General features: G+C 40.0%; 1 protein-coding gene across 22 annotated transcripts in view; it reads right to left on the bottom strand.

Moving 5' to 3' along the window:
* PARD6G (par-6 family cell polarity regulator gamma) overlaps positions 1-21468 on the bottom strand; it is a 202164-nt gene that overhangs the window by 166530 nt on the left and 14166 nt on the right. For 2 of the 22 annotated variants that reach the window (XM_082418414.1, XM_082418417.1), the window contains exons 2-3: positions 2648-2734; positions 341-403 (exon numbers count right to left, since the gene is read on the bottom strand). The exons of 18 other annotated variants lie outside the window; for them this stretch is intronic. In XM_082418414.1, coding sequence (XP_082274540.1) covers positions 341-346 — 6 coding nt within the window. In that variant the 5' untranslated portion in view covers positions 347-403; positions 2648-2734. The remainder of the gene's footprint in view (positions 1-340; positions 404-2647; positions 2735-21468) is intronic. 2 more of the 22 variants (XM_082418413.1, XM_082418416.1) reach the window with 1 other exon arrangement.

The following is a 21468-nucleotide window of genomic DNA, read 5'->3' as shown; positions in this document are numbered from 1 at the left end:
CACCCCTTACACACAGCGGAGACGTCCCGGCCGGCAAAACTGTTCCAGACACAAGAGACAAGCAGACGACACAAGGTTAATGGGATTTTTCATAATCAGTTACCCAGTCACATCACGAATGTTTATTTCAATATCAGTCAACCACCATCTTTCCAGTCTCATATATCTCACACATGCTGACTTCCAGAGCAATTAGTTTGTATCAGTATATGCCTGCCTTATTTTCACTAAATACACGAGAAGAGCTTCATCATGTCTAATGAAACCAGTAAGAGTATTTTTGACTTTTATATCTAATTCTCAGTTGAATATTCCCCCAAACTGGACACAACACACTCACTTTCATCCAAGGGACACCAGGTAACTCTCATTCCTCTCCCTCCTGCTAGACTTATGCCGCATCCTGCAATTTAAGTAAGGAGAAACAGCATGCAGTAAATAAGTTAGTTCTGCAATGTTTTAGTCCTAACTGCACTTGGTAATTAATTTCAGATGAAATTTAATTTGTTTCTCAGTTCTTCTAATAATTTTCCTCAAAATACATGTTAATTTGAAGTACAAATGAGTTCTGACTTTTTCCTGACAGAAAGTCTGAGTTCTGTTGGATAAAGAGGCTGGCTTTGTCAATCCAGTTATATGTTGAATATGCTTCATATGCTGAATGAGTTCCACAGCTGGGCAAAGAGAGGTGTGAAATGTGATATGATAAAAGCATTTTTTCAAGCTTTTTTTTATTGTGGCAAAACATACATAACATCAAATTCACCATCTTAACCATTCTTAAGTGTACAGTTCAGTGGCATTAAGTACATTCACACTGTTGTACAACCATCACCACCATCCATCTGCCTTAACTCTTTATCTTGTAAAATTGAAAGTCTATACCCGTTAAGCAATAACTACCCATTTCCCTGCCCCCCAGACCCTGGCAACCACCACTGTGCTTCCTCTCTCCCTCCCTCTCTCCCTCTCTCTCTCTCTCTCTCTCTCTCTCTATATATATATATATATATACACACACACACACACACACACACACACACACACATATATATGCATATAATTCTTTATCAGATACATACTTTGTAAACATTTTCTCCCATTCTTTTACTCTGTGGATCTGGGTCCTTTAAGTAACCAGGGTGCTGGGAGGGAAAGCTGGACTTTTGATACAGTTCTGTAACTTACTTCCTAACCTAGGTCAGGCACAGTTAAGGCAAGTTTTTCTTAAAACATTCCTTAGTAAGTATTGAACTTCATTTGAAATTGGTAATGGAGTGAGCCATTTTACGGGTCTGATTATCGGATAATAGGTGAAGGAGTGAAGCTCAGCGGTCACCCTGTCGTGAGTCCTGCTGTGGGAACACAGTCCAGTGAGATGCTGAACACCTTAAAGGGGTGGTGAGTCTCCAGTGAACTTCAATGTTGGTTCAGGCATTTCATAGGGATCCCTCTACCCTAATGCAGTGTTCTCCAAATGTCACATATCCGCTCAAGAATTTTGAAAAACCTACCACTATGAAGAGGATAATATACTTTTAAGTTGGCATCTAAATTCTTCATAATAAAAATAGTTGCAAAGGATATAATTTCCAGCATGCTGTAAATATTTCATGTAAAAATATTTTATCATATGATCTTTTAAATATAGTCAGTGAAATCTAAATGCCATAGTGATTTGATACTACTATCATGCATTTTAAAATAGAATGAACAAGCTCTTTTGTAACAATCAGAAATTCCACAAGGATGAGAAACCCCCGCTCACCACAACTAGAGAAAGCCCATGCACCGCAACGAAGACCCAACGCAGCCAAAAAAAAAAAAAAAGAAATTCAACAAGGTTCCTTTTTCTCTTTGATCTCTTGTTTCCATTACACTGCTCCAAGAGAATTTAACCCTGATATTTTATCCTAATAATTTATGCTTGATTACCCTATCACTCTTCTCTACAACAAAATGAGATAAATTGAAATTAAACATTTTCCCCAAGGCCATAAGGCTTTCTTTGTGAAAAATATTTCAAAGTTGTTTCTAATGGGTATAGAGTTTTAGTTTTGAAAAAAGGAAAGTGTTCTGGAGTGGATGCACAACAATGTGAATGTAATTAACACTACTAAAGTGTACACTAAAAAATGGCTGAGACAGTAAATTTTATGTATGTGTATTTTATCACATTTATAAATCAAGTAATATAAAATAAACAAAAATAGATTTTTACAGTAAAAAAGTTTCTAGATTGAGTCATTACAATTATTAAATCAAGTTGGAACATAGTTATAAAACTTGACAAATGATTATTAGCCTTCCAAAGTAAACATTTAAAAAATCTTTTGTTCAATATAAAGTATTTATTGCTAAATGAGGCAAGGGTAGCATCGATTCTTCTGCTGTTTCTTATTGTTGTGGTGTTGGCACTGAGAAGCCTTTTCACATGAAGGAGGAGATAGGCACAAAGATGCTCAGCCCTGTGAATCTCACCAAGTCTTGGGCCAGAAGTAACCACAGAGCAGCCTATCATTAGAATTATTTCAAACAATCTATTAGCTGACAATTCAATGAGGACCACTTTCAAGTTTGTTGAAAACAAAGAATTGGAAAATACTTGACTTAGAAGATTTATTAACCAGTCATTAGAGCCATTCACTTTTTCAATTTCTGGTAACTACACCAAGAATTATACGACAATGAACCGTGCCGGCTAATTCCTTCATTTGGAGGCAACCTGTCTGATCTGATAGAACAGGGAAGTAAAAATATAAAATTAGTACCACATGCCAATATTTTTAAAAAATAAAATAGTTTTGTCATAATAAAGTTGGACCCTCACCTAACACCATTACAAAAATTAACTCAAAATGGATCCATGACCTAAATGTAAGGCCTAAAACTATAAAATTCTTAGACAAAAACGTAGGGCAAAAGTTTCAGTCCATGAGGTTTGATAATGAGTTCTCGATAAGACACCAAAGGCACAGGTAACAGAATTTAAAAAACAGACATTGGACTTCTTAAAAACTAAATTTTGTGCATCAAAGGACACTATCCACAGAGTAAAAAGGCTTTAAACAGTGATAAATACAGTCGTACCTCTGTATCAGCAGAATCCTAAGAAACTCAAGTCCCTTATAAAATGCCACAGTATATGCACATAACCTACGCACATGCCCCACCCCCCATATTTTAAATCAACTCTAGATGACATATAATACCTAATACAATGTAAACACTATGTAAATAGTTGTTAATACAATGTAAATAGTGGCCAGTGCACACCAAATTCAAGTTTTACTTTTTGAAAATTTCTGTAATTTTTATTCTGAGTATTTTCTATCCACAGTTGGTTGAATCCACGGACGCAGAAGCTGTGGATACTGAGGGTCCACTGTATTCAGAATATATAAAGAATTCCTAAGCAAACTGTTATTCAGCCTTAAAGAGGAAAATTCTGGCATTTGCTACAGCATGGGACCTTGAGGACACTATGCTCAATGAAATAAGTCAGTCATAAAAGGACAATACTGTATGATTCCACTTATATGAGGTACTCAGAGTCGTCAAAATCATAGAAAGTCCTATGGTGGTAGCCAGGGGCTTAGGAGGAGGGGAAAATGGTTAGTTATTGTTTAATGGGTATAGAGTTTCAATTTTATAAGATAAAAAGAATTATGGGGATGAATGGTGATGGCTGCACATTAATGTGAATGTATTTAATATCACTAAACTTAAAAAATGATTAAGATGGCAAATTTTATGTTCTGTGTATTTTTAAAATTTATTTGTTTATTTATTTATTTATTTTTGGCTGCGTTGGGTCTTCGTTGCTGCGCGCAGGCTTTCTCTAGCTGCGATGGCGGGGGGGGACGCTTCGTCGTGGTGTGAGGGCTTCTCATTGCGGTGGCTTCTCTTGCTGCAGAGCATGGGCTCTAGGCGTGCGGGCTTCAGTAGTTGTGGCACCCGGGCTCAGTAGCTGTGGCTCATGGGCTTAGTTGCTCTGTGGCATGTGGGATCTTCCCGGACCAGGGCTCAAACCCGTGTCCCCTGCATTGGCAGGCAGACTCTCAAGCACTGCGCCACCAGGGAAGTCCCTGTTCTGTGTATTTTAACACAAATTAAAAAAAAAAGATCTAGGGTTCCCTGTCAAAATGGCTAATTCTAGATATGAGTCAAGAACTTTATATGAGCCCGTGAATCTCATCCTTCTAAGAAGCAAGGAATTATCAAAGACTATTAGGGTCATATCAAAAGGACTCAGGAACTAGTTTGAATGATCTCCCAACAGCTGAAGATGGGACATTTGTGCATTTATCATCTATAAGGATAATAACTGCTATGGATTGGAACACATCCAATATGCATAAATAATGCATGTTTGTTTATAATGAGAACCAAAATTTTATTTTTTACTTTTTGGAGGGTCCCAGGGAACCAACCTACTACTTTGAAAATAAGTAAATAAAAGGAAAGAATCAAGCATTTCCCCCAAAGAAACATCATTAATTATTGGGAAATTAATAGATGTAACAACTCCTTATTTCCCAAAGCTTGCAGATAAATTAACTGTTATTCCATTATTATCTTGATAATATTTATTGAATTTTACAGCTGACCCCACCTGTTATCCTACAATAGGATAGTAAAAATGGGGGAGGGGGTTCACCTCTTTAAATTTTTTAGTTATCTCAAATACGAAATAAGGAAGTCAGTAAGCAAAAATGAATCAGCCTCTAAATGAAATTTACTTTTATTTCCTTTAAAAATATTACATAAATAATAAAATGATCATTGTAATTAGAAAACAAAGATTTATCTACACATCTATTTTGACCCTCTTTCTCTTCAGGAAGAAGGGATACTTCTGACAAATGCTTGTTGAATGAATAATACCTAGAACTTAGTTGCTACAAAAGTAATATGCTATTGAGTACACTATGTAGTAACATAAAGTTCTTTGTCAACAAGAAGCTTTTCCTTGGTCAAGAAGCAAGGAGACAAAAAAGAGTGGTAGAAACCAAGATAGCTAAGAGCTTGGGAAGTACAAGTTATTTGTTGTTCTAAATTAATCTTGAAGTACTTCTAGAGCAGTGGAGTCATGATCTGCAAAAATCTGCTCCTCCATAAAAGCAATAAGAACACTGGTAAAGATAGTAAAAAATCAACTTTTTGAGAATTCTGGAAATTAACCAAAGGTTTGCAAGCAATAATCCAAGGTGCATTTATTCCAGAAAAGCAGCTGAATCTCAGAACAGCAAGTTTTACAGTGTTTGAACTTGCCCCGTTCCTCAGCTTTGAAAACCAGCAGCCTAATAGCTTTACAGGGGGCAGAACTGGTTTGGAGCTCACCCAAAAGCCCCATACTTATAGAACTGTCATCTTTAAACCTGTCTCACAAGTCCCTGGAAAAGCCCTGTTCACAGGGTTTGTCTCTATGTGACCTGAGTCAGAGATCACTCATTGGGAAAAGCCCTTTCCTCAGGACATTTGTTAAGAACAATCAGCAGCAATTGTTTAATGATTAAAGATTATACAATAAAAGTTCCATTTTTAAATGGAATTTTTACAACATGAAGGAAATTATATCCTTTGTAACTATATTTATTACAAGAAAACTTAGATGTAAACTTCAAAATATGTTATCTGTTCTATAGAGGTAATTCTCAAAATTCTTTTAGGGGGTTGTAACATATGAAGATTACTGCATTAGGGTATAGGAATCTCTGCAAAAGTACCTGAGTCAAGTACCAGCTGGGACAAACACAATAAAAAGAAATGCTGGGGATTCCCACCTGTTAGGATGACTACTGTCAAGAAACAGAAAACAAGTATTAGTGAGGATATGGGGAAAGTGGAACCCTTGTGCACTGTTGTTAGCAATGTAAAATGATACATCCACTGTAGAAAATAGTATGGAGGTTCCTCGAAAAATTAAGAATTACCATATGGCCCAGCAATTCCAATTCTGAGTATACATTCAAAATAACTGAAAGCAGCGTCTCAAAGAGATACCTGTACACTCATGTTCATAGCAGCATTATTCACAATAGTTTAAATGTAGAACCAACCTAAGTTTCTATCAACAGATGAATGAATAAGCAAAATGTGCTTTATCCATGCAATGGAATATTATTCAGCCTTAAAAAAGGAAGGCAATTCTGGCATATGCTACAACATGGATGCACCTGGGAGACAGTATGCTCAGTGAAATGAGCCAGTCACAGGAAGACAAATACTGTATGACTCCACTTACATGATGTACTTAGAGTTATACTATCATAGAGACAGAAAGTAGAGTGGTAATGCCAGGGGTTGGGGGAAGGGGAAATTGGAAGTTATTGGTTTTTTTTTTTTTTTTTTGAAGGGAGGTCACTTAGTACACCTTCTTTGTTTTTTGGCTGCGCCATGCGTCATGCAGGATCTTAGTTCCCCAAGCAGGGATTGAGCCCGTGCCCCCTGCCCTAACCACTGGACCGCCAGGGAATTCCCAGAAGTTATTGTTTAACAGGTATAGAGTTTCAGTTTAACAAGATGAAGAGTTACGAGGATAAATACTGGCATGCTTGCACAACAATGTGAATGCATTTAATACCATTAAACTGTACACCTAAAAATGGCTAAGATGGTAAATTTTATGTTATGTGTATTTTACTACAATAGAAAAATGGAGGAAAATTTTTAAAATGCTGGGGAATGAGGTGTCCATAGAAGGCTTTGATAAGCTCTGATATATTCCTGGAAATATAAGGGCACATTCATGTGCAGGACTGTGTGCATGGTCAGGAAAGACATGAGAAGGTTGTAATCTCTCATATCTGGCTGACTTTGAGATTCTGTGCAATCAGGAAGTGAAACCTAAAGCAAAGTTGTAAACGACTGAAGTGTTGAAGATGTGCCGCAATACGTACGTATAACCAAAAGGATGGGCGACTTATTGGTTCAAATCATTTGAGGAAATCTCTGTCCAATCATCAGATGACCATTAAGCTAACTAGGCAGAGCTTCAGTGGTCACATATGAGAAAGAATACACTTTTTTACAGCATTAGTCCAGGAAAGTCACTCAACAAACAAACAGCAGCAACAACCACAAACCCCTGAGGGAAGAGTCTGGCTTTTAGAGTTATCAGGTCATGTTATTTAAAATGTTTAGTTTTCAACAAAATTATGAGATATACAAAGAAATAGGAAAAAACGGCCAGAGTTAAATAAAACAGTCAATGCAAACTGTCCCTGAGGGTGCCCAGAAGCTGCACTTACTAGACAAAGATTTTTAGATAAGCTACTATAAATATGTTCAAATTAAAGGAAACCATGTATAAAGACTAAAGGAAACCATAAAACAATGTCTCACCACTAGAAAATAATAGAGACGAAAATCATTTTTAAAAAAAGAACCAAACAGAAATTCTAGAGTTGAAGATTATAATAACTGAAATGAAAAATTCCCTAGAGGGACTCAATAGTAGATTAGAGGTGGCAGAGAAAGAATCAGCAAACTTGAAGATAGGTCAATTTAGAGTAACCAGTCTGAGAAGCAAAAGAAAAAGGAATGAAGGAAAATGAACAGAGTCTCAGAGACATACTATCTGTGCCATACTATCAAGCATACCAAGAAACACATCTTGGAGAAATCCTAGAGGAGAAGAGAGAGAGAGAAAAAGGCTAAAGGATATCTGAAGAGATAGTGGCCAAAAACTCCCCAAAGCTGATGAAAAAGTTTAATCTACATATCCGAAAGTTCAACAAATTACAAGTAGAATAAACTCAGTGAGACCCACATCTAGATGCATCATAGTCAAACTACCAAACCCAAAACCAAAGAGAGAATCTTGAAAGCAGCAAGAGAATAACAGTTTGTAATGTACAAATGATCCTCAATAAATTAACAACTGACTTCTCCTCAGAAACCACGGAGGCTAAAATGCTGCGGAATGACATGTTCCAACTTGTGGGTGGAAAAAAGAATGTCAACCAAGAATTCTATACCCAGCAAAACAATCCTTCAAAATGAAGGATAAATGAGACATTCTCAAATAAACAAAAACTGGGAGAATTTGTCACTAGCAGAACTGCCTTACAAAATACTAAAGCCATCCTTTAGGCTGACATGAAAGGACACTCTACATTAACTTAAATTCACATGATGAAATAAAGAGCACTGTTAAAAGTAACTACAGGGGGCTTCCCTGGTGGCACAGTGGTTGAAAATCTGCCTGCCAATGCAGGGGACACGGGTTCGAGCCCTGGTCTGGGAAGATCCCACGTGCCGCGGAGCAACTGGGCCCGTGAGCCACAACTGCTGAGCCTGTGCGTCTGAAGCCTGTGCTCCGCAATGGGAGAGGCCGCAACAGTGAGAGGCCCACGCACTGCGATGAAGAGTGGCCCCTGCTCGCCGCAACTAGAGAAAGCCCTCGCACAGAAACGAAGACCCAACACAGCCAAAAAATAAAAATAAATAAATAAATAAATTTATTAAAAAAAAAAGTAACTATATAGGAAAAAAAATAACTACATAGGTATGTACAAATGTGTTGCTGTTTGCTTGTAACTTTTTCTCCTCTCTGATTAAAAGACAACTGCAAGGACTTCCCTGGTGGCGCAGTGGTTAAGAATCCTCCAGCCAATGCAGGGGACATGGGTTCAAGCCCTAGTCTGGGAAAATCCCATATGCTGTGGAGCAACTAAGCCTGTGCGCCACAACTACTGAGCCTGCACTCTAGAGCCCACGAGCCACAACTACTGAGCCTGAGTGCCACGACTACTGAAGTCCGAGCACCTAGAGCCCGTGCTCTGCAACAAGAGAAGCCACCGCAATGAGAAGCTCGCGCACTGCAACGAAGAGTAGCCCCTGCTCGCCGCAACTAGAGAAAGTCCATGTGCAACAACGAAGACCCAACACAGCCAAAAATAAATAATAAATAAATATATTTAAAAATAAATAAATAAAAGACAACTGCAGAAAGCAATAATTATACAAGTGTTTGATAAAGTTAAATAAAAATGTACTTTGGGGGCTTCCCTGGTGGCGCAGTGGTTGAGAATCTGCCTGCCAATGCAGGGGACACGGGTTCGAGCCCTGGTCTGGGAAGATCCCACATGCTGCGGAGCAACTAGGCCCGTGAGCCACAACTACTGAGCCTGCGCGTCTGGAGCCTGTGCTCTGCAACGGGAGAGGCCGCGACAGTGAGAGGCCCGCACACCGCGATGAAGAGTGGCTCCCGCTCGCCACAACTGGAGAAAGCCCTTGCACAGAAACAAAGACCCAACACGCCAAAAATAAATAAATAAATAAATAAATTTATTAAAAAAAAAAAAATGTACTTTGTATGAGAATAATAACACCAAGGAGAGGGGTGGAAACAGAGATATATTGGAGCAAAATACTTGTTTTTTATTGAAATTAAGTTGCTATTAATCTAAACTAGATTGTTCTAAATTAAGATGTTAATTGTAACCCTCAGGGCAATCACTAAGTAAACAATTCAGAAAAAATGCAGTAACAGAAACAAAAAGGGAATTAAAACGGTACACTAAAAAATATCTAGTTAATACAAAAGACAGCAGTAATAGAGGAAGAAAGGAAGAAAAAGACATAAGACATATAGGAAATACAAAGCAAAATGACAGGAGTATATACTCCTAGCTTATCAATAATTATATTACATGTAAATACTAAATGCTCCAATTAAAATACAGAGATTGGCAAAATGAATTTTAAAAAGAATCATGATCCAAACAGATGGTGCCTACCAGAACCATGCTTTAAATTCAAGGAAACAAATAGGTTGAAAAAGGATGGGAAAAAATATACCATGCAAACAGTACAAAAAAGAGTGCTAAGTGGCTATACTAACAGCAGGCAAAATAAACTTTAAGACAAAAATTGTTACTAGAGACAAAGAAAGATATTTTACAATGATAAAAAGGTCATTTCATGAGGGAAACATAAAAATTTAAACATTTATGCACCAAACAACAGAGCTCCAAAATACACGAAGCAAAAAGAGACAAACTTGAAGGAAGAAATAGACAATTCAACAATGAATGTTGGAGGGACTTCCCTGGTGGTCTGGGGGCTAAGACTCCGAGATCCCCATGCAGGGGGCCCAGGTTCAATCCCTGGTCAAGGAACTGGATCCCACATGCCGCAACTAAGAGTTCACATGCCACAACCAAAGATCCCGAATGCCGCAACTAAAAGATCCCGCATGCCACAACGAAGACCTGGTGCAGCCAAATAAATAAATAAATAAATATTTTAAAAAACTATTAAAAAAACAATGAGTGTTGGAAACTTCAATATCCCACTTTCATTACAGAATAGAACTAGACAGAAGATCAAAAAGGAAATAGAAGACAACACTAGACCTAACAGTCTATACAACATGCCACCAAACAACCGTGGAATGCACATTCTTCTCAAGTGAACATGGAACATTCTCCAGGATAGACCACATTTTAGACCCTATAACAAGTCTTAATAAATTTAAAAGGATTGAAATTATACAAAATATGTCTTCCAACCAAAATGGAATGAAATTAGAAATCAATAATAGAAGGAAATTGGGGAAATTCACAAATATGTGGAAATTAAACAACACACTCCTAAATAACCAATGGGTTAAAGAAGAAATCACAAGGGAAATTAGCAAATACAGAGAGATTAAAGAAAATGAAAACATACCATACCAAAATTTATGGGAATCAGCTAAAGCAGTGCTTAGAGGAAATTCACAGCTATAAACACCCATAATAAAAGAAGAAAGGTATCAAAACAGTAACCTAAACTACCACCACTAGAAACTAAAAAAGCACAAAAATAACCCAATGCAAGCAGAAAGTAAGAAATTATAGAGATTAGAACAGAATGAATGTGATAGAGAATAGAAAAAAATATAGAAAATAACAAAACCAAAAATTGGTTCTTTGAAAAGATCAAAGATCAACAAAAGTGACAAATCTTTAAGTAGGTGGGCCAAGAAAAAAAGAAGATTCAAACTACTAAAATCAGGAATGAAAGAGGAAACATTACTATTGAGCTTAAGGAATTAAGAAGGATCATAAGCATCCCAGTAGTAACAATCACACCTAACACCCAAGAAACTCCTTGAAGAATTGACTGATTCTAGAACTGGTACACAAAATACATAAGATGAGCCTAGGAAATTTTATAATACCAGAAAGTAAGAAAGTGCTGAAAACAGAAACAAAACACATAATCATGGGGGTATGTCAAAGGAAACAGGAACCAATTGAAAAAGCTCGCAATTGCTGAAGCTGGAACAATATGAGCAACAAAATCAATAAAGTACACTGGATTATAACTCAGCATACAAAATAAATGTCCATGTGTCCATAATGACATAATAAATGGTGAATAAATAAATGGGAGAGAATAGACAGATCTCCCATGCAGAAGAACACCAAATAATTTATGTAGATACACCACTTTCAAGGAGGTAGAACATAACTCCTTAAGTGTAGGCTGCACACAGAGTTCATTCCAAAGAGTACAGTATGGAAAGGGAGAGAAAGAATAACTTTAAGTGGAGAAACCTGGCAAACATTCTCAGCCAGGTCATCAAGGTCAACATCAATAGTGATAAGCCATGTTGACAGCATGTACTCTTGATATGATGTGATGAAAATGGCACTTTACCTCTGTGGTCTTCCTCCCCAAAACCTATAATCCCAGTATAATAATGAGAAACACAACAGGCAAATCCCAACTGAAGGACAATCCACAAAGTATATGACCATTACTCCTTCAAACTGCTGAGGTCGTTGCTTGAGCTGCTGCAACAAAATACCATAGACTGGGTAGTTTAAACAACAAGTATTTTTTCCTCACAGTTCTGGAGGCTGGGAAGTCCAGGTGCTGGCAGATTCAGTATCTGGTGAGAGCTCTCTTCCTGATTTGCTGATGGCCGCCTTCTTGCTGTGTGTCCTCACATGATGGAGAGCTCATGCATCTTTTCCTCTTTTTATAAGGACATTAATTCCATCATGAGGCTCCTACCCTCATAACCTAATCTAACCCTAATTACCTCCCAAAGGCCTCATACCTCCAAATACCTACAGTCAAATTGGGGATTAGGGCTTCTACATATGAACTGAATTCAACATTCAATTCATAGAGGTAATAAAAAACAATTAAAGTCAGAGAAATTGTCATGGTCAAGAGGAGCCTAAGGAGACGTCACACAAATATGATGTGGTATCCTGTACAGGATTTTGAAACGTTAGGCTAAAAACAATACTAGGTGAGAACTAAGGAAAAATAAAGTATGTACTTCATTTAAGTGTATCAATATTTACAGACTATAACAAATGTACCACTAGATTTTATTTTATTAACATTAGACGTTAATAACAGAGGAAACTAGATGTGGCACATATATGGAAACTCTCTGTACTATCTTTGCAACTTTTCTGTAAATCTAAAGCTGTCCTAAAATTAAAAGTTTATTTTTTAAAAGTATGACAAGGGAATACTACTAATAACTGTGTGTCAACAAATTTGATGACCGAGATGAAAAGGACAAATTGGTAGAAATACACAGATTACCAAAACTGACTCAAGAATAAACAGACAATCTGATTAAACTTATTGCAAGGTATTTATTTAGTAATTTTCAAACTGCCCACAAAGAAAAGCCGATGCCCATATGGCTTCACTGGAGAATTCTAGTAAACAGTTAAAAAAATAATACCAATCCTTCACAAATCTTCTAAAAAGTAAAAGAGGAAGGAACATTTTCCAGCTTACTCTATGAAGTCAGTATTACCCTGGCAAAGCCAGAAAAAGACATTACAGGAAAAGAAAACAACAAATCAACATCCACTGTGAATAGAAACACAGAAATTCTCAACAAAATACTAGCAAGCCATATCCAGCAAAGGACTATATAAAAAGGACAATACATCATGACCAGTGAGATTTATCACAGGAACACAAGGTCAGTTTAACACCTAAAAATCAATGTAGTATATAATAGTAATAAAGAGCAAAGCCACGTGATCATCTCAATAGATGCAGAAAGAGCATTTGACAAATGCTCATTTGACATCACCTTTTAATGATCTAAGATACTCAATGAATTAGGAATATAAGGGGACTTCTCCACCCTGATAGAGGGCATCTAAGAAAACTCATATGTAACCTCTGGAAATTAATAAAGGAGACCTCAACTAAAATTAGAGTCAGGAATGACCTGTAGAGGGAGCTCTCACGCATTCTCACTCACCATCATTTGCATGCCCCGAACTTCACGTGCATGCCCCACAGGAAGAAGCATACCTTGCACTCCCAGACAGGAAGTGACTACATTACTATCCCAAAGGAAGAATTTCTCCTTGCTCAGCAACAGTTCAGCCAATGGGAAACATCACAGCTCGACCAAGGAGAAGCCGTCACCATACTGAACTCCTACCTTCCTCCAATGAACTTTCACTTAGAACAACCCCTGCAGCTTCCCCATTTTCCCCATAAAAGCAGACTCCCTTCCTTTGTTCTCTGGACATGCCTGTGGTTTGCCATAGACTGCATGTCTCAAACTGCAATTTTTTTGCTGTTCCCAAACAAACCCTATTTGTTGGTAAAATAACTGATTGTTTTAGGTTAACAACTCATACTTAACGGTTAAAGACAGAATGATTTCACCCTGAGATGAGGAACAAGAAAAGAATTTCCACTTTCACACCTACTATTTAACACTGTTCTACAGGTTCTAGCCAGGGCACTTACGGAAGACAATAAAAGACATCCAGATTGGAAAGGAAGAATTAAAAATACATCTGTTCCCATCTGATATGTTCTTACATGTAGAAAGTCCTAAGGAATCTGGAAGAATTAATTATTAGACCTAATAGATGAGGTCAGCATGGTTGCAGGATACAGTATCAACACACAAATATAAATTTATTTCTGTACACTAACAATGAACAATCTGAAAATGAAATTAAGAAAATTTCACTTACAATAGCATCAAAAAGGATTAAAGTATTTAGGAATAAATCTAACAAAAGAAGTGAAAGACTTGTACACTGAAAACTACAGAATAGTGTACAGAATATTGCTGAAAAATTAAAGAAGACCTAAATAGTGTGAGCACATATATGGACATCTAAAAAGGACAAAACAAAACAGCTTTCAATTCATAAAGTAAGACGGCTGGGAATATTAGTCACCTTGCTCTTCATTTCTAACACATTAACTACAATTCCCTGATGAGTTCCCATTTTGGCAAATATTTTTCTCAAAGTTATCGGCAGATGTCTCCAGGGAGCAGATGGTTACCTATGGCATGAAAGGAAGGGGCAGGGAAGGAAACAAGATATTCAGTGCTCATGAAGCACAAGACTTAATACTGTTAAGATGGCAATGATCCCCAACTCGACTGCAAATTCATTTCAAGCCCTATCAAAATCCTCGCTGCCCTTTTGCAGTAATTGGCAAGCTGTTCCTAAAATTTATATGGAAATGCAAGGGACCCAGAAAATCCAAAAGATTCTTGAAAAAGAAGAACAGGGAGGACTCACACTTCTTAATTTCAGAACTTACAGACTAATTCTGGCAAAGAAGTAGACATATCATCAATATTATAGAATTGGGAGTCCAGGAGAATAACACTTATATTTGTGATCAATTGATTTTTGACAAGAATGCTAAGGCAATTCAGTAGTGGAAGAGAATAGTCTTTTCAACAAATGGTGCTGAGGCAATCTGATACTCACAGGCATAACAATTAAGTTGGACTCCTACCTCATATCATATACAGCTAAACTAAAATTGGATCATAGACGTAAATGTGAGAGCTAAAATTATAAAACTCTTAGAAGAATACATAGGATTAAATTTATTACTTCACTTAGGCAATGATTTCTTCGATATACTAAAAGCATAAGCAACAAAAGAATAAATTAGATAAATTGGCCTTCATCAAAACTGAAAATGATGGAGTTAGAGTCTGTCATACAGAGTGAAGTAAGTCAGAAAGAGAAAAACAAATACAGTATGCTAACACATATATATGGAATCTAAGAAAAAAAAAAAAAAAAAGGCCATGAAGAACCTAGTGGCAAGATGGGAATAAAGACACAGACCTACTAAAGAATGGACTTGAGGATATGGGGAGGGGGAGGGGTGAGATGTGACAGGATGAGAGAGTGTCATGGACATATATACACTACCAAATGTAAAATAGATAGCTAGTGGGAAGCAGCCGCATAGCACTGGGAGATCAGCACGGTGCTTTGTGACCGCCTGGGGGGGTGGGATGGGGAGGGTGGGAGGGAGGGAGATGCGGGAGGGAGGAGATATGGGAACGTGTGTATATCTGTAGCTGATTCACTTTGTTATAAAGCAGAAACTAACACACCATTGTGAAGCAATTATACTTCAATAAAGATGTTAAAAAAAAAAGAAAAAAACTGAAAATGTTGTGCATCAAGAAAGTGAAAAGATAATCTACATACTGGGAGGAAAATTCTGCAAATCATGTATAATGTACTTGTACCAAAAATATATAAAGACCCATTAAAACTCAACAATGAAAAGACAAACAACCCTATTAAAATGGGCAAAGGACTTGAACAGACATTTCTCCAAAGAAGATATACACATAGCCAATAAACACATGAAAAGATGCTCAACATCATTAGTCATTAGGAAAATGCAAATCAAAATTGTAATAAGCCACCATTTCATCCACTATGATGACTACAATAAAAGAGATAGATGACAGGGACTTCCCTGGCGGTCCAGTGGTTAAGACTCCACGTTTCCACTGCAGGGGGCACGTGTTAGATCCCTGGTCAGGGAACTAAGATCCCACATGCAATGAGGTGCAGCCAGAAAAAAAAAAAAGAGATAGATGACAATGTGTTGGTAAGAACGTGAAGGAGTCTGAACTCTCACACATTTCTGGTAGGAATATAAAATATGTGTCTCTTTCGGTAATCAGTTTGGCTCCTAAAAATGTTGAACAAAGAGTTGCCATGTGGCCCAGAAATTTCACCCCCAGGTACGTACCCAAGATAAATGAACACATAAAAACTTGTACATGAATGTTCACAGCAGCATTGTTCACAACAGCCAAAGGGTGAAAACTACCCAAATGTCCATCAGCTGATGAATGGATAAACAAAAAGTGGTATATACCCTTATTAGTGAATATTACTCAGTCATAATAAGGAATGAAGTATGATATATGCTGCGACAAATTTGAACCTTGAAAACATTATGGTTAATGAAAGACGTCAGACACATAAGACCATATACTGTATGATTCTATTTATATGAAATGTACAGAATAGGCAAATTCATAAAGAAAGTAGACTAGTGGTTTCTAGAAACTAGAAGTAGAAAGGAATTGAGAATGGCTGCCAGTCGGTATGGGGTTTCTTTTTGGGGTGAAGAAAATGTTCTAAAATTAAATAATGGTAATGATTGCACAACTCTGTGAAAATACTAAAAATTACTGAATTTACACTTTAAAGGCATGAATTTTATTTCATATAAATTACAGCTTACAGAGCTGTGTTTTTAACTTTCACTTCAAAGAATAATTTTTTTAAACTGCCAACTGAAGGCTTATTGGCAGTTGCGTTGAGAAATATGGAAACCCCGGGAGACGGTGGTGGGCTGGCTGGTGCACACGGAGGCTCTGCTTTTGCCACAGGAAATCCCAAGAGGCCAAGGGTCCAAGCATCGGCTGCCAGCACACCTCAGTTAAGAAGACGAAGACTTACAAAGAACTCAGGGAAGCCCGTCCCCCGCCCCGCCACCATTACTGCTGGCCCTTGCAGAGGAGAACAGGATGTGAGACTTCGTCCAAGCTGGTAGGGCAAGCTTTTCCAGTTCGAATTGGTCCAACAGCGTAGAACTGGTAGGGAAGACAGAGGGCAGGCACTCTGAACAGGGCAGAACTTGCCTCCTTCACACGCCCATCTCCACCCTGACCCCAAACTGCAAAAGGCCCTCAATCCCTCTCATCCAATTTAGAAGCTAAAACTTCATATGAATGCTGCTTTTGGAGCCACAAGGCTCTGGCAATGCAAATGTATTTTCATCATTCAATGTCACGTGACTCCAAGGTTAGTTCATTACCATTACCATAATTATCTCTTACTTTCCAGGTTAAAAATATTAAAAATGTAAAATTTTCTTTTTCTTGATACCTAAGGAGTTCTCTCTACAGTTATCCACATGTTTAAACAAATCCCTTTTGTATGGAAACATATTTAATTCAGAGCGTGAAAGGCTCATTTGGTGTGCACTGCAAGCCTCGTTAGCTGTCTTCACGCCCACAATTAAATCATAAGCTTCCCCAGTGGAAGTGCACTTCCAAGCTCCTATGCTGAGGGTCTCAGAGAGAGAGATTTGCCCAAAGCCATAGAGCTACTTGATTCCAGGCTGGAAATAAACCCCATTTCCTGACTCTGGTCCTGTGTTCCATCTGCAGCACTAAGCTGCTGCCACTTCAAGCCAACCAAAAAGTTCATTCTTTTTACAACTGAAATCATGACCCCAGGTTTCACCTTAAACTCACTTAGCTACTATTTACTTAAAAACTCTAAAATGGCACATTTTTGATAATTAAGATGCATCTCTGGCTTAATACCATTCCCAAAGAAACTGAGTCTGAGTAAAGCAGCTGCCATCCTCCTGTGGTCTAACATCAAAGGCAAGGGTAGGAGAATTATAAATGGTATTGTCTTCTCACATAGGTCCTTTCCCGCTGTTGTCTTTCTAACTAGGGAGGGCTCCTAGGGCCTGAACCCCACGTGATGTCCCTCGACGGCCCCAGGGAGGGCCAACCAATCACCTTTTCCATCAGTTGGGGAAAGGCTGTGAGAGGTAAAGGTGCACCCGTGGCTGTGTCTCTAACAGCTACCCGGGCGCAGGAAATGCACCGCACTCCTGTTGCTTTCAAGCTGCCCCCTCCCAGATGTAAGCAGCCAAAATCCAGAGGCAAAGGGTCCTCTTGGTCACCCTTTGCCACAGTGTCTGACTCAACCACCCCAAGCCCCAGCCCACCTCCCCTTTCAGGCTGGCTTTCACAAAAAAGGGGAATTGAACTTTAAGGACAAAGGTCTGTAACTCTGAATTTCTATCCTCCTTCATCATTTCCTTAAGATACTCTGCTGTTTTTAAAAAAAGCATCCTTTCCTCTCCTGCATGCAACTCACGGTAATCTTCGCCTCAGAGGCAGTCAGAAAAGCTGACCGCGTGTGCCTGTGAACATAGTCACTCTGGAGAAACCAGCAAGATTCATGCTGGACTGAAAACGAGGCGGAAACGTCAAGGGCTGGTGTCTGGTATGACACTTGAGGTGGCACTGGAGCCCAGGGCTCACTGGCCTGAGGCCGTTCCAGTCCTACCTGGGCCAGGAGGGACAGCTGACTGAGAGAGCTCTGCACTGGGGGAGAGGACGCTCCTCCAGGCTTCTCCAACACGTGTGCTTTTTAAACAATTAGGATCACACAGTTTGGTACGTTTATCTTTATGGTTTGAATGGGATAGAACCATACAGCTCAAGATTCAAAAGGAGTCCCAGCCACCCAATGTCCCCTCCACAGGAACCAATGATTTCAGTCCTACGTGCCTTCAAAAGCCATCTCCTGCATGTAAAAGCAATATCTGTGACTTGTATCCACATTCCCTCTTTTTTAAACAGTAGCATACTGTATGCACTGGTCTACTCTGCGCATTTTCCACTTATCTGCTGTACTTGAAAAACATTCTTTTACTGAATGCTTGTGGTCCTATGAGGTAGGTATCTCGAACCTGCACGTCATCTGGCTCCTGGCTTGTAAGGTGCCCACAGGGACGTGATGAGGTATCGTCAGACTCACCAGGCAAGGCCAGAGGAGCCAGGCATGAAGGAGGAGTCTTTACCTGTTGAAATCTGCTTAGTTACTGAGTCACTTATAAGCTACCCCCCAAACCCCAAGCAGCCACAAACTTTCAATTACCATATGAGCGATAGCGGGAAACTGCCACCAGACCACAAGCCCGTGAGTGCAGGGCCTGGTTGCTGCAGCGCAGCACGGTCCCTGGTATACAGTAGGCACTCAAATCTTTACTGAATTAATGAAATAAACCTGTGTTAACCAGTTTCAAAATAAAACTCTATAAGCTGACATTGCCGGACAAAACAGGAATGCAGAAGATGTGAGCACGGGTTCACCACCCAGGCCCCGTGCCTCACGCCAGCCCTGCCGCATCCCATCCACCTGAGGCCGAATGCCAGCCCGCCCCTGCCCACCACACGTCAGCACAAAAGTGAAGACGTCTTCACCAGCAAAGGCACTGTTCCAATGAATATTTGCAAAGGGGTGTGTGATCTGGCCAGTGTAACACAGTCTGGCTGTGCCTTTGGTTCAGAGGGCACAGCTCAACATCAAGTGCCAGTTTTAGGACACAGAGGCTCGGGGGGGTGGTCTCAGTTAGACCCAGTGGCTGCCTGAAGGTGTGCCCTCCACTGGAGACCACGCGGTGGGCACCCAGCATTTGCGGCAGGAAGGTAGACCCCGAGGCTCTAGGCCGCTCCCACCACCACTGCCCGCCCCACACCCTCCCTGCAGCAGAACTGACCCTAGAAAGAGGAGGACATCCGAGAAGCATCGTTTGCTTTTGCCGCTCCCTTTCACAAGAGAGGCCCCAAGAACCACCAGGACACTTTTACAAAAGTGTCGTTTCATGTGTCTCTTCACTCCTCCAAACTACCAAGTGGGAACTTTTTAAAAAAAAAATTAATTAATGTATTCATTTTTGGCTGTGTTGGGTCTTTGTTTCTGTGCGAGGGCTTTCTCCAGTTGTGGCAAGCGGGGGCCACTCTTCATCGCGGTGCGCGGGCCTCTCACTATTGCGGCCTCTCTTGTTGCGGAGCACAGGCTCCAGACGCGCAGGCTCAGTAGTTGTGGCTCACGGGCCTAGTTGCTCCGTGGCATGTGGGATCTTCCCAGACCAGGGCTCGAACCCGTGTCCCTTGCATTGGCAGGCAGATTCTCAACCACTGCGCCACCAGGGAAGCCCCTACTTTTTTTTTTTTTTTTTTTTTTTTGATGTGGACCATTTTTAAAGTCTTTATTGAATTTGTTACAATATTGCTTCTGTTTTATGCTTCGGTTTTTTGGCCTCGAGGCATGTGGGATCTTAGCTCCCCGACCAGGGATAGAACCCGCACCCCCTTCACTGGAAGGCGAAGTCTTAACCACTGGACCGCCGGGGAAGTACCCCAAGGAGGAACTTATTCATTGAAAAAATATTTTCATGCGCTGGACTTTATAGCTGCAAAAAAGAAAAATATGGCCTCCATTTTATCCCCACTGACCCTGGCATAGAGCGGGCACTCAAAGTACACCTGCTGAGTGGACAGCTAGTGATAAGGTACGGCCCCTGCTCTCACTCACGCAGAGAATATCCATGGAGAGGTTCCAAGAAGCAGGTACGGCCCCTCACACTGGGGCACGTGAGTGAACAAAACAGAAAAATGTCTGCCCTCATGAGACTTACATACTAGTGGGGAGGACAGACAGCAAACAGTAAAAATAGTGAATAAGGAGATCCTACAGTGTGTTAGAAAGCGGTAACTGCCATGGGGAGAAGGAGACAATAGTAAGGAGATGGGCTGACGGAAGCCACGTGTTTTCCATAACCTGCCGGCAGCTACATAGGAGCACAGACCATGGCAGCTCAAAGGCCTGCTGGATCCCTTCCACAGGGCCTGGACGGGTCGCCCCGGCGCTACAGCTCTCTGGGCTTCAGGTACCCCATCTGTAGGATGGGGCGACTGTAAGGTTTTATGCACACAGAGCAGGTTAGCCGCTTCTGACCACTGTAACAATTTAACGATTACTGTGAAAGCAGTACTTTCCTTGAAAAATCTTCAGGGCTAGACTCTTCGCAGTGATCCTGAGACTGCCCTAATCTTGACGGACCAAGGAGGATGCTAGATGCTAAATCTTCTCATTCCAATAGCCACTGACTGCTGCCTGGCAGGGGCCTGGGGCTGAAGCACCCAGGATTCCTCGGCTCATTTTCCTATTGCAAAACGTTGTGTTTATCTTGAAGATACTCCTGAGGGTTATCCGGGGGCTACTATGTTCTTCCACACACGAACGACCCCTTATAGTTAAAGTCTGTCTTAACAACGAGACTTAAAACGACGCACACGCGTTACCCAGCCTTCTGAGCCGCTCACTGCAGGAAGGGACCCCAGCCCAGCATTCTGGACCCTGCGGTAGAGGCTCCGCCCCCAGGCGACCCCACCCCAAGGCACCACCCCATACCAAGGTCACGACCCCAGGCCTCTCAGGTGAGAGCAACCACAGGAAGTCATCAGAAGCACAGGTAGATTCTGATGGAAAATCTTCATCAAAATATGGTGAAAAAAGGAAACTGTAAAAGCTCGTCAAACAGATGAAGCATGCACGCAGGATGAAATATGATGAAGCCAACAGAAGT

Source organism: Balaenoptera physalus (assembly GCF_965194825.1).
Source record: "Balaenoptera physalus genome assembly, chromosome: 12".
Classification (NCBI taxonomy): domain Eukaryota; kingdom Metazoa; phylum Chordata; class Mammalia; order Artiodactyla; family Balaenopteridae; genus Balaenoptera; species Balaenoptera physalus.
Note: the sequence above shows the minus strand (reverse complement) of the source record. Positions and strands in the feature narration are given on the sequence as shown.